General features: G+C 35.7%; 2 protein-coding genes across 4 annotated transcripts in view; one reads left to right on the forward strand and one right to left on the reverse strand.

Moving 5' to 3' along the window:
* Window positions 1-10,984, reverse strand: lipf (lipase, gastric). Of its 2 annotated transcripts, none has more exons than XM_043253709.1 (10): window positions 10,799-10,984; window positions 10,054-10,165; window positions 6,836-6,953; window positions 4,081-4,279; window positions 3,254-3,363; window positions 2,801-2,937; window positions 1,769-1,915; window positions 1,608-1,679; window positions 828-896; window positions 1-652 (listed from the first exon to the last, which is right to left on the reverse strand). In XM_043253709.1, the coding sequence occupies exons 1-10, from the start codon at window positions 10,807-10,809 to the stop codon at window positions 419-421; spliced, it is 1,209 nt and encodes a 402-aa protein (XP_043109644.1). In that variant the 5' UTR covers window positions 10,810-10,984; the 3' UTR covers window positions 1-418. The 2 variants fall into 2 exon arrangements, with proteins under 2 accessions (XP_043109644.1, XP_043109643.1); XM_043253708.1 differs by lacking the exon at window positions 10,799-10,984 and adding an exon at window positions 10,513-10,631.
* A 374-nt stretch (window positions 10,985-11,358) lies between these two features.
* Window positions 11,359-12,155, forward strand: part of rnls (renalase, FAD-dependent amine oxidase) — a 33,624-nt gene continuing 32,827 nt past the window's right edge. For both annotated transcript variants that reach the window (XM_043254395.1, XM_043254396.1), the window contains exon 1: window positions 11,359-11,549. In XM_043254395.1, the coding sequence (XP_043110330.1) occupies window positions 11,432-11,549 (118 nt within the window). In that variant the 5' untranslated portion in view covers window positions 11,359-11,431. The remainder of the gene's footprint in view (window positions 11,550-12,155) is intronic.

Below are 12,155 nucleotides of genomic sequence, written 5' to 3' on the forward strand. Positions count from 1 at the left end.
TTCTTTTTTTTTTTCTTCGGTGGATGTTTATTTCTAGTCATGTTTTACAAAAATCAGTCGATTTAAATGACAAGGCGATAAGACGGGTCATGAAATGCTACAGTATATTGAGATTGAGGATGTAGTGGTTAGTAAAAGCTAAAGTTAAAAAAACACATTAAACAAGTGCATGTCCTTGTAAAAGACATTAAAAGGCAACCCCTGATCATGAGCGCAAAAGTCTCTGGGTAATGGCTTGAAGGCTTAATTCAGTTTCCAATATCAAATTTACATTCGCAAATTGCAGATTCGATTACCCGCACCTCAAACAAACGGGTTCATCTGCTTACAGAAAGAACAAATAAAGAGGTACGAAAGTATTAGCTCAAGGAATGTTAAAAACTGCTGATAAAACCTACAGCTCAAACAAAATGTTTCTTCACACGTTCTCCCTCATCATTGCGATAATTTTGTTGTACATCTCTTGCGGGGCATCCAAACCCCAGATGAAGTCCAGATGTTCCCAGTGCTTAATGTCACGGTGGTACACCAATTTGGGTATCTGTGTTAGTAGTAGTGCCACGTCCTGAGGATCTGCCAGAGTATCCTGCCCGCCAGACCACAAGGCTGTGGGTACCGTCATGTCCCGCACGTTGTACAGGGGAGGGGTCGACTGATAGGGGAGAAGCAGGAACAGACTTTAACACTACTGATTCTCAGAGTGACGCGTTCATCCTCACCAGAGACAGGATTTAGTATAGTTAGTATAAGTTACTATAAGTTAGTATAGTTGTGAAAATCGCTTAAAGGGAAATTATGTCATCGTTTAATCATCCTCGTGTCGTTACCTGATTATAATGTGCCATATTTCCAGCTTTTCCATAATCATATGCCGTAAGCTTACTGGATTTCACGGCCTGTATAAAAAAAAATACAAGAAATCTATTTAAGAACCGGCAAAATCATGAAGTACAATGATAAGCTGTTTGATGGTGCCTTTTGTAAAAAAAGAGCAGTCTTTGTGTGGTTTTAATTGCACCATGCTGGTGTTTCTAGGATCAGTGTGAACTTGGCAGTTGTTTCGTACCATAAATCCAAAAGATATCTTTACAATGTCTTGAGTTATTTCTGTAAGTTGGTGTTTGGTGGGGCAGTGTGAACCAGCCCGAAGACATCCAGGGTAAGGTGTGGTCTGCATTTCATTATCTTTACAAGAAACATAGAACTACGGTCTTACTGAATTAATCTTTGCCATGTCTACAAAGGCTGTTCACAATGGAGTCCTGTCCATTTACAAAATTCCCTAACAGTGGTAACGATAAAAAAAATAGACATGTATGCGTGTGCATTTTAGAACACATGCAAGGCAATGTGGTCGAGCAGGTTCAGAAAAACGTCACACATTTTGCCTTACCACTATGCTTCATTTTACCCTGAGACGGAGTAAGGAACTGTTGCAACTTCTAGTGGTTGTGCTTTCACACGTTTTGAGGAAATAATGTGGGGGTGTGTTAAAATGTATTGCAGGTGGAGAGGGACATTTAGTAAGATGTCACATAGAAGCTGTGAGCTCTTAGGGGTTTTTTTGTTGTTGCTGTTTCGCTTTTTTTTTTTTTTTTTTTTTTTACCTGAGCCCAATGAACCATGTTCTGGACTGAGGTTCCGGCTGGGCAGTGTGTTGTGTACACAGGTGTTCGGCTCTAAAAGAGAGATGAACTCATGAAGGAACATTCTCAAATTCACTGATATTAAAAAAAAAAAGCATGATTTAACAAAGGGAGCGCTATACCATGTTCAGGTTCTTCTCATCAAAACCACAGAGAAGAAAGAAGACGTTCCCGCAGAGCACGCTTAAAGGCTTTCTGCTGCAGAACTCGGTGGCAAAAAACTTAATCAACTCATTCTGAGGAAAGAAGTCCTTTCGTCCAAAGAGATCCTACGAATGGAAAATAAATAATAATACATGACTCTGATAAATTATCATCAAGGGTGTATATAACATTAAAAACAAACCCACTTCCATGACCTTCAATTGTAAGGAAAACTTTTTTACTGATTACTGTGATGTCATCACTACTAATACTAATACCAGAAAAAAAATATATATATATATATATATTGAATAACGTGATATTTTTAAATGTGTAAAAACATTATGTAAATAGAGGTTATATGTTCTGTTTCAAAACCTAGTGAACTGACGGACAGAGGCTATACATGGAAGCAATGCATGTAAAGAATATAAGTAGTACATATACACACTATCAGTCAAATATTTTTTATCTTTTTTTTTTATTTGGTAAGGATGCACTAAATCGATCGAAAGTGATGAAAGCATTTATAATGTCACAAAATATTTTTATTTCAGATTAATGCTGTTCCGGGCTTTCTATAAATTTAAGAAACCTGGAATAAACTGTTTCATCATAATGTTTTTAAGCAGCAAATCAAAATACTAAAATGATTACTGAAAATTACAGGATTCATTTACATTTTAAGTATATTCAGATAGAAAACTATTATTTTAAATAGTAAACGTATTCTGCGATGTTACTGGTTTTGCTGTATTTTGGATAAAATGAATGCAGGCTTGGAGAGCAGAACATAATTCTTTGAAAGATTTGTATTTTCGCTTTATTTCTTTATGCTGCAAGCTGTCAAACTATACAAATCTATCGAGAGCACTGCTGCTTAAGCAGAGTGTTCCAAACCCTTTCTTTTAAAGGACAAATCCTTAGATGGCTGCTGACTACAGGCAATAGGGTAGTTTTCTAGTTTCTGGAACAGAGCTATAGTATAGTGTTACAAACAAAATGCTCACCCAAATGAGAAATTCTGGAATAACAGACAATTTGGTCATGGGGCTCTTGGTCAGCCCCACTGTGGCAACAGGAGCCAAAGCAAAGAACATCTTGATTTTGCTGGCCAGTTCCGGCATTGTGGAGAAAGCGATGAACGCTGAGAAGCAAGAATAGGACGTTACGCATTAACATTTCAAGAACAAATAAATATATAATGTAATATAAAATGTAATATTAATATAAAAATATATAGGGGTCGGAATCACATCATGCATAGGCAAAAAGTGTGAAGAACTGTAGCTGCTGTGTTATGTTCCCGCATGATAACGTGTATGATAATGCATTTGCCTACTGTCAGTGTGAGAAGATGCATAATGCACAACATATCTCTGAGAATATTTTGTAGACCAGCGATTTGTTGAATAACATAAAAATAATGAATCACTATAAAATGCTCAGAGAACGTGTGATACCTATAGTGGTTCCCTGGGAATGGCCCACATAAAAGAGTTTCTCCTGGCCAGTGGTGTTTGTAATGAAGTTTATCACTGCAGGAAGATCCTTCTTAGCCAGTTCATCATGACTGGTCCACACACACACACACAAACAACAGAGAAAGAACAAATACATATATATATTAGTTCAGTATTCTGGCTGACATTTTATTAATCTAACAGAGAATACCAGAAATGAGAAGTAGATCTGCATTTCCTTGAAGGAAATACCAAAGCTTACAAGGCAAGAAAAAGAGTAATGTCAAGTTTTTCAGTGTGACAAGTTTTCAAGTTCCGCACACAAGTATCCGCTAAAAAAAAAAAAAAAAAAAAAGGAATTGAATGCTTGAATAAATACAAAAAAAACACTTTTAATAAATAAATTGCTCCTTAGAACTGAAAAAAATGCATCAGTTCACACAAAAATATAAAGCAGCATAAATGTTTGACAAAACTGATAATAAGACAATATTTTAGAGTACCAAATCATTATATTATAACGAAGTTTCCTGTGACACTGAAGACTAGAGTGCTGGTGCAAAAAAATGGCTTTAATCACAGTAATAAATTACATTTATAAACATCTATATTTAAAAAAACTTGTTTTAAATTGTGATTGTATTTTAACAATTTTACTGTATTTTTGGATGACATAAATTTGCTTTTCGTGAGACTTGTGAATTGTATATACAAAAATATGCATTTAATATATATTTATAAATATTTAACAAGTAGAAAGGTTGGTGTTTGGTGACACAGTTTAAACCACGCGCTAAACCGCTTTCCAAAAAATGCTGTTCTAGTACCTGAACTCCCAGTATTCTTTCTGTTTAGGGTCAAGGTTGATGTGTTTTCTAGACCAGGTGTTCCCACGGCTGTTGCCTATCCACACATCAAACCCAGCGTCGGCTAGCAGGAAACCCAGGCTCGTGTTGGGCAGGTTTGTCACCCAGTTACTTCCAGCAGCGAGAAGTCCATGTTGAAGGAACACTACAGGCTTGGCTTCTGAAATATAAATAAAGAGATCAAAATCTTTCAATGGAAATTGTAAATTGAATGAAATTTACTTCAATGCATTTTTTATTACATGTTTGGCCAGCAGAGGGAGTATGTGCATTAGCTTTACGCTGATAATGCCATCCTGTCTTTTTTGGGACCTTTATCGTGAATATCTGTCAGAAACAGGATGTGAGCTGGTCCTCTTAGTAGCACAAACAGACCTTGAGCTGATAGCATTGTTTGACTTCATACCAGCCATTCCTTCTACCCCCTTTAACCCTGCAACTCGCACAGCAAGACTTTGGAAGACTTTCTATTTTACATAACTGCAGAATAATCCCAGGAGAGCAGTTGCACAATGAGTGAGACTGGTTTTATGGGAAATGAAGTTCATAGGAAATCACTGCTTCAAACCTCATGTATTAATCAGTTTGTTTCGGTTGAGTATGATTGTGAGAAATTTCAACTTAAAATGAGAAATGTTATATTTTCAGGAAAACTTTGATTTAAATGACTGAACACATTTGAGATATTATTTTAATTTTAAAAATATTTTTCAATGTAAAAACTAGTTTTTACAAATATAATCGATTAATGTTAATCCTGCCTTCACATAAAACTCAGTGTATCTGATGAGGTGTACCTGCAGGTTTGTCTCTTTATTTGTTTTCTTTTTTCTGTTTCTAATTGTTTGATGAACCACCAAAGCTTTTCTAATATTAATTATGAGTGGAGCAATTAAAAAGGAAAAAGACAATTTTATCTAATTACAAACACACTAGAATCGACAAAAATCAAATAATTACTTGATATTAAAACAACAAATGATTTTAACTCTAAAATTGTTACAGAAGAGTTAAAGTACTAAAGTAATTTGCTTGTATGGATTGCATTTTTAAAGTATTTTACTAAATTACTAGATCAGGTGAAACAAATGGGAGTGTTTTCTCATTTTCTCAGGTGAGAAAACCCCACATGGTTCTAAAAAAGTGCTGTCATTCCTTGGTGTTCTTTCGCGCCAAGCAGCGCAGTGTCTCGTGTGACTTGGAGAACTGGGACAGCAGGAAATGAGTTGCATATCCCGTGCGCCACCTCAGAGCTTCAGTGCTTTTCAAACCCAACATCACACCACTCAGCACCAGCCACCCGCTAAAAACAAACAGCTCGGCGGCTCTTTACTTATTTATCATATATCTGAATTTATTATTAACGTTTACCAGCTCTTAGCACGCGCAGCTTTAAGATCACCGTAAAAGAAAAACGGCTCACAGGGTTTGTCTTGTTAACGTGGTCTTCAAAATTCCCAGTCTTCCTGATTAAGTGCGGTTATAAATGTACCGAACAGATTTCCACACGTTCATTTGCATAAGCCAATTTTATTCTGAAGGTCAAACACAAGAACGCAGCCAAACAACGCTCTTAATCTAATGCAATGAGTGAAAAGCAAAGATGCGCAAGGCCAAAGTTTCTCAAAGGCCCTCAAATCCTCCAGCAGAGGGATTTGTGTCAGGGAAATGTATTCTCATTTAGAAAAACATGAGACATTGTGTTAGCACAGCGAGGGAGAGTGGAAGCTGATGTATGGCTGTTGAATTGGTTTTCCGCTCCAGTGGCGTCCCTGGCGAGATTAGTGTGAGAGCATGAGCTTTAGAGATCTCTCTGCTCATTAATGAAATATGGGGAGCGCTAAATATCAAACTGAATACTGATTCCAGGAGCACTATTGTACAGGGCAGAGAACATTAACACCACAATAACACTCATCTGAACTGAACCGATTTCAGCCTGATTTATCATCACAGAGATTCCTTTGTTTTCCAGCTGATAATGTCATAGCTGGTAGACACCTGCTATAATACTTACTGATACGTGCAAAAAATAAATTGAATTAAAAATGAAACCCTCAACTAATCAAGTGTATTACATCCCACGCATAAATTAAGCATCACAACATTTTAAAGTCATATATATATATATATATATATACATACTCCAAATATATATAAACCATATTTTCAGCTTTTACAATTGACAATTTATATCCCATCAGATTCTTAACTATTTTAAAATCATATCTCTCCAAAGTACAAAACAAGAAAAAAAACCCACTCACTTAATCAATATATGAAACAGGATCTTCTAATAACCTCACACCATCATGAGAGGTCATGAGATCTTGATATTCATGAGAAGAGAACCCTATGTGTGGGTTGTGTTATACGAGCGTGCTACAGGAGGTCCTCCTCCATTCGAGACTGACTCATCTAAAACCACTTCTCTACCCTTTTTAAAGTTCTGTGTGACTATTAAAAACCACGGGATGTTAAGATGTTAAGGTTCAGAGGTGAACATCTCACCCAGTGAGTTCATGTGACAGGGTATGTTTCATAACGGCTTCACAATGAACCAATGAATGTGAGAATTCAGAGTTCATCTCACAGACATTCAGAAGGCCACTTCAGTGAGGACAAAAAGCTCCCATGTTTAATAATTTAGAATAACCCAAAGAGAAGCATGAATGGGCTCATTCAACTCTTTTGCCACGCCAATTCAGACCTTTACCTTGTCCATCCTTGTTTTTGACCCCGTGTGGGATTCGATTGATGCTCAGGATGTACCCATCCTCAGTGACCACTTCAAATTCTTCAGCTGGGTAGCCCCAGTGTCTGATGATCTCACTCTACGAGAGAAAAACACAACGGTGAGCAATGGGCAAAGTCTACGAGATGCATGACAGCATGGAGAAATCAATAAAAACACACCTCCATGTAAGATAAATGAAATGAAATAGGACCGCGCAAACATTTGTTCTCTCTTTAGACAATACAACACTTCAAAATAGCACGAGCATTGTTCTATTCTGACGAAAGCGGTACAATGTCATCCATTTGAAGAAGAAATAAAAGGCATAAGGTTTTTTTTAAGAATAGCTACATTTCTTCTTTGCTAAGGTCTACAATAAATGTCATCAACGTGGCAGTATTTCTAAATATAATGAAAATAGAAAACACCAGTTCAGCTTAAATTCTTAGTTTTAGTCATTTGTCTTTTCAAGAGCACAATTATTTCAGCTGTATGGTGTCACACCGCTCCTCCTCCTCCTCCAGATATGAGATAAATTATAATCAGAGACTTCAAAGAAACTGTGTGAGCTTGTTGGTTCCAGGCCTGCCATGCAATCTCCCCATGCATAATTAAAGGCTCTGCAATTTCCCACTCCCCCTGGGTCTTCTGTCTGCTCATTCTACTTTAGGCCACTTAAGGATAAACCCACTGCTGGCTCAACACACATTATGGGGAGAGTAAGCACTGGGGGGATGTGCTTCTCTCTCTCTCTCTCTCTCTCTCTCTTTTCTTTATACAGAAATAGTATGTGTTGGAAACAAGAAATATTTTGTGCACTTCTGCAGAATGAAAATGCAAGAGGAAAGTCTGATGAAATGCAAAATGCGACCAACTACTGAAAACACGGACAACTTCACAGCCTCATTATAAAGAATATAATATAGTTTCCCTGCCACCAAGAGCAAATCGATGCTCCAAATCATAAAAATTCGGATAGAACTATAAGTAAGCAATTCGTTACGGCTCTGAGCTCATTTCTACATCATTCATTCATTCACTTTTTAGTAGTTCAAGATAGACTTACAGTAATAGTTTACCCAAAAGTGAAAAATCTATCATTATTTTCTCACCTGCGTCATTCTAAAGAAAACAAAAAATATTGGTTTTATTCAACAATTTGTCTCCCTGCATCACCCTATAGTGCCATTTTGGAGAGTATCACATACATAAACAACGTATGCAACGTATGTATGTGGATAGGTTCTTTATGCTTTGATCTGAACATAAGCAACATACCCATGTCCATACATTGCATACAAACTATCCATTTAACAAATAGGTATTAAACACTTCACATATTATTATTTTTATATATTTAGTCCACCAGTACATCTTCACCATTCAGTACCATTCCAATTACTTTCAATTGCCTGCAAGCTCGCATTCAGACCTGCCTCCATCCAATCAACTACTGATGTATAAAACAAAATGTTTCCTTTTCTAATATTCCTTTATACACATCACAATCCAAATGTCTGTTGCTACTTCTGTTATATCATCACTTTGAAGGGAAGTAATAAAAATTCTGGGTTTTTTTTTTGTTTGTTTGTTTTTTAATTGTCCTATCAAGATCAAATCTAAAAATAAAACAGATTTTAGATATTTAGGTAAACTATTCTTTTAAGCCCAATTGACAAATTTTGCAAGCTCAATAGCCTCCTCGGGAAAGCAAGTAGGTGAAATGTGTATATAAAAACCGGTTATTGTATTAAAACCAACAAATCACTGTCTTATCAGCATTTCTGCAAATGGTTACTTGACCTGTGCAAATTGTCAAACAATGATTATGAGATATCATTATTTAAACCGAGTCATCTTGTTTCATATCTAACCACACATGAAAGTGCACAAATGTCATTTAGCGTACAGTTTCCTTTCCGAGTCCGTGAGAAAATGTTACATAAATCTGTCTAATGTCAGTTATGAAAAATAAAAATAGCCGAACTGGTAAATTATGTTTCTCTTCCCTGTTTCACATGCTGAAATTAATTTTTTTAAATACTTATGAACCAAGATCTTATCCTAGTAAAAAAATAAATACATAAATGTCATTATTCACACATTTATTCCATACTAACTTTACTGCTAACATAACATATTTATAAGTAAGATTATATACAATAATTTATTTATTGCACATTGCAGTTAATTTTTCTTAACATTTTTTATCTCACTTAAGACTTATATAAAATTATTATTAAAATTATTTCTTTATTGCACATAGCTTTTTTTTTTTTTTTACATTTCTTGACATTAAGCCTTAAATGTGTAATATCCCAATTTATAAGATTGCATGATTTCAAATATCAGTCTTTAAATGCAAGCTATTTAAAGTGTTCCTGAAGTATACTTTTATTAGTGCCGCTTCAGCACAATTAAATACTTCAACGCTACTTCTGACCGATTAAATTGCATTAAGCCCAAAATTAGTTTTTCCAATTCAGCAGATTTTAAGTATACCGAACGTACAACTGCAGGGCATCTTTATTAAGCACATCCAGGTAAATATGTAAATGTATTTCAAATACATTGTATTTTAGTATTTACATTTCACTTCACTTTTACAAGTGATAACATGATGATGTCTTCTGCATTCAGCTTCCAAGAGCCACAATGAATCATGGGAAGGCAAAGGGCAAAATGTATTTTCTTAGGCCAACTAATGAATCCACTTCTCTTTAGAGCATGTGACTTAATAAGGCATTACATTTATATGGTTAGCTAAAGTAGTTAAAGCTAGAATAATTAATATTTTTGTCTACACCTCATTATGCTGTTATAAACATCCCTACATTACAAGCTATCAGAATTTCATCTTATTTTTGGACATATAAATAATAACATTCGCACCAAATTGCATATTTTTTCTTAGCTGGGGTCTCCGAATCAAATGTTTTTCTACTTTAAGCTCGAGCTCATTATTCACACTATATTACAATTCAGTGACTTCATTTTCAGAAAGTAAACAGTATTGTACCCATAGCGTATGAACAGTATTGTCCTCATGGGATATCATTGCAATAAATAGCAAATGTGACCCAATTTACCTGAATTTATTCGCTGGCGTTTTAGCGTTCATTGATAATTTGCTGGACAGCAATAAAGAGCACTCATTGCAACTTAGTACATGTTATGTGTAACCGCCGGCTACTTACGATGTTCATATTTACTTCAGGGTCCAGTCCTGTCTTGTCCTCAACAGGTGGCCTGCACTGAACCAGCCCAAATGCAAGCAGTACCAGTGATAACACCAGCCACGACATCTTTCTGTCAAACATTCACAAACAGTGAATTAACACCTAAATAAACCCGTGTTAAAAATCTATGCTAATCGTCAACAGCCTTCAATAGATTGTTTAGAGTTGCTCAACGTGTAACACGTGACTGTAAAGTAAGGATACGTGAAAATACAAGGTCAACCTATCTAAAGCTTTGTTTGTTTAGATAAAATAAGCTGCAAGACAAACATTGCTGAACATCACTGCTGTACTTCATTAGGCTACATGAGAGCCAAACCAAATGCAAAAATAGGAAAATGATAATAATTTAAACATTTCACGCCACCAAAAATACTGTAAATTAAATAGACAGTGGTCTATATTGTATTTACGCACATTGTTGTTAAATCGAGGTTTAAATGTTTCATTTTACAACCCCGAGTTTTCGCAAAACGAAGGCAGTTCACGTTGCACACCGGAATGGTTTTGAATGACAGGTAACGCCAGCCAATGTATTATGTACATAATAACAACCGCACGAAAGTCAGTCTGCGCAAAGACAAAAAGTATTAATCGCTGCAATTACACAGTAGCTCCTTACATCACATTAATAAGCATGATCGTCTTGAGCTGGATGTTTATTAAATGGTCATAAGCACCGAATATCTGTGGGGAAACTCACCCAACTTCCATAGCAGCGTACTGGAATCAAAAGTGAGCAGCCTCAGTCGACCACACTGATAGCAACGAAAATGCTTTAACATCAGCTGACAATGACATCATGACCTGATCACTGTTCTTGAACGCCTTTAATCAATCAGTCGCCCTCCTAAGAAGTGCGATTCATTTATGAAGCGCCAATAGCTGCTTTCTTCCTGCTTTGCACCATTGTTACTCAAATGTTTGTCAACATGACTTCGTCATTTGCTTACTTTAACTTCTCGTTTTTAGCGAGATTATATTGTTTTTAGAAAAATTATAACTTGTGCATTGCACTGGTCACTGCGACAATTGCAGGTTATAATAATAAATTATTTAAAATTGCTGTAAATGCAACAAAGAATTTATAAATACATTTGACTTCCTACTTTGTCTTCAACGTACCTGTAAAAACCTGTATATTTACGACTTATATAAAAATATTATTGTTTTTTGTGTGCGCATACACATCAGTCACATATTTAAAAACGAAGTGAATGTTTTGGTTGGCCAACTCAAACGTTTCAGACTTTCGTAATTCTTAAAGGGACAGGGTGCTAATCGAACGTGATCGTCGAACGAGCAAGATAGCGTTGTTATTTTACCTTTTATAAAAATGTCTCGAGTTCTAATAGTTGGTGCTGGACTTACTGGCAGTTTATGTGCCTGTCTGCTGCGAAGGCAGCTGCCAAACAAAGTAAATATAGTTGTGTGGGACAAATCTCGGGGTGCAGGTTAGCATCTTATCTGTTTTCTTTCATAGAATGTTTGTATTTATGTACTGATGTGAAACACTTTGTTGAGTGGAGGGTGTCTTTAACTAGAATCTTTAACTTGAATTAGTGGTATACAAAACAAACCGCCTTTCATTATAACGGTCAAAAGTCAAAACGCTTTCGTAAACCGATGACCTGCTGATCTATAAAGAAAGAAGGTGAGCAGAAAATAAGCATATAGGGCACTAGATAAAAGCTTTATTATAAGAAAGCTTTCGAGGTTATATTCCGTATTGACTCTTCGACCGAAAGGACAAAATGAGTAGGTCTTTATTGTATTTCAATGCACGGTAACCAACCTGAAGGTAACTGAACTTTGTCCTATGATTGACAGGACACGCCCACATTGATAACAAAAAATAAAATAGCGACCCTTTCAAAGTGCAACACCTGTTTTTTTAAGTATTAAATAATGCAATTTTGCTAATTATAGGTAAAATTGTGATTGGAATAAAAAACAACAACACAAAATTCCAGAGCTTACTGGCTTTAAGCATGATTTGTACATAAAAAAAAAAACATTCGTAACAAATATATTTTAATTAAGCCTGAGAGATTTGTTAA

The sequence above is a fragment of the Puntigrus tetrazona genome, chromosome 12 (assembly GCF_018831695.1).
Source record: "Puntigrus tetrazona isolate hp1 chromosome 12, ASM1883169v1, whole genome shotgun sequence".
Lineage (NCBI taxonomy): Eukaryota > Metazoa > Chordata > Actinopteri > Cypriniformes > Cyprinidae > Puntigrus > Puntigrus tetrazona.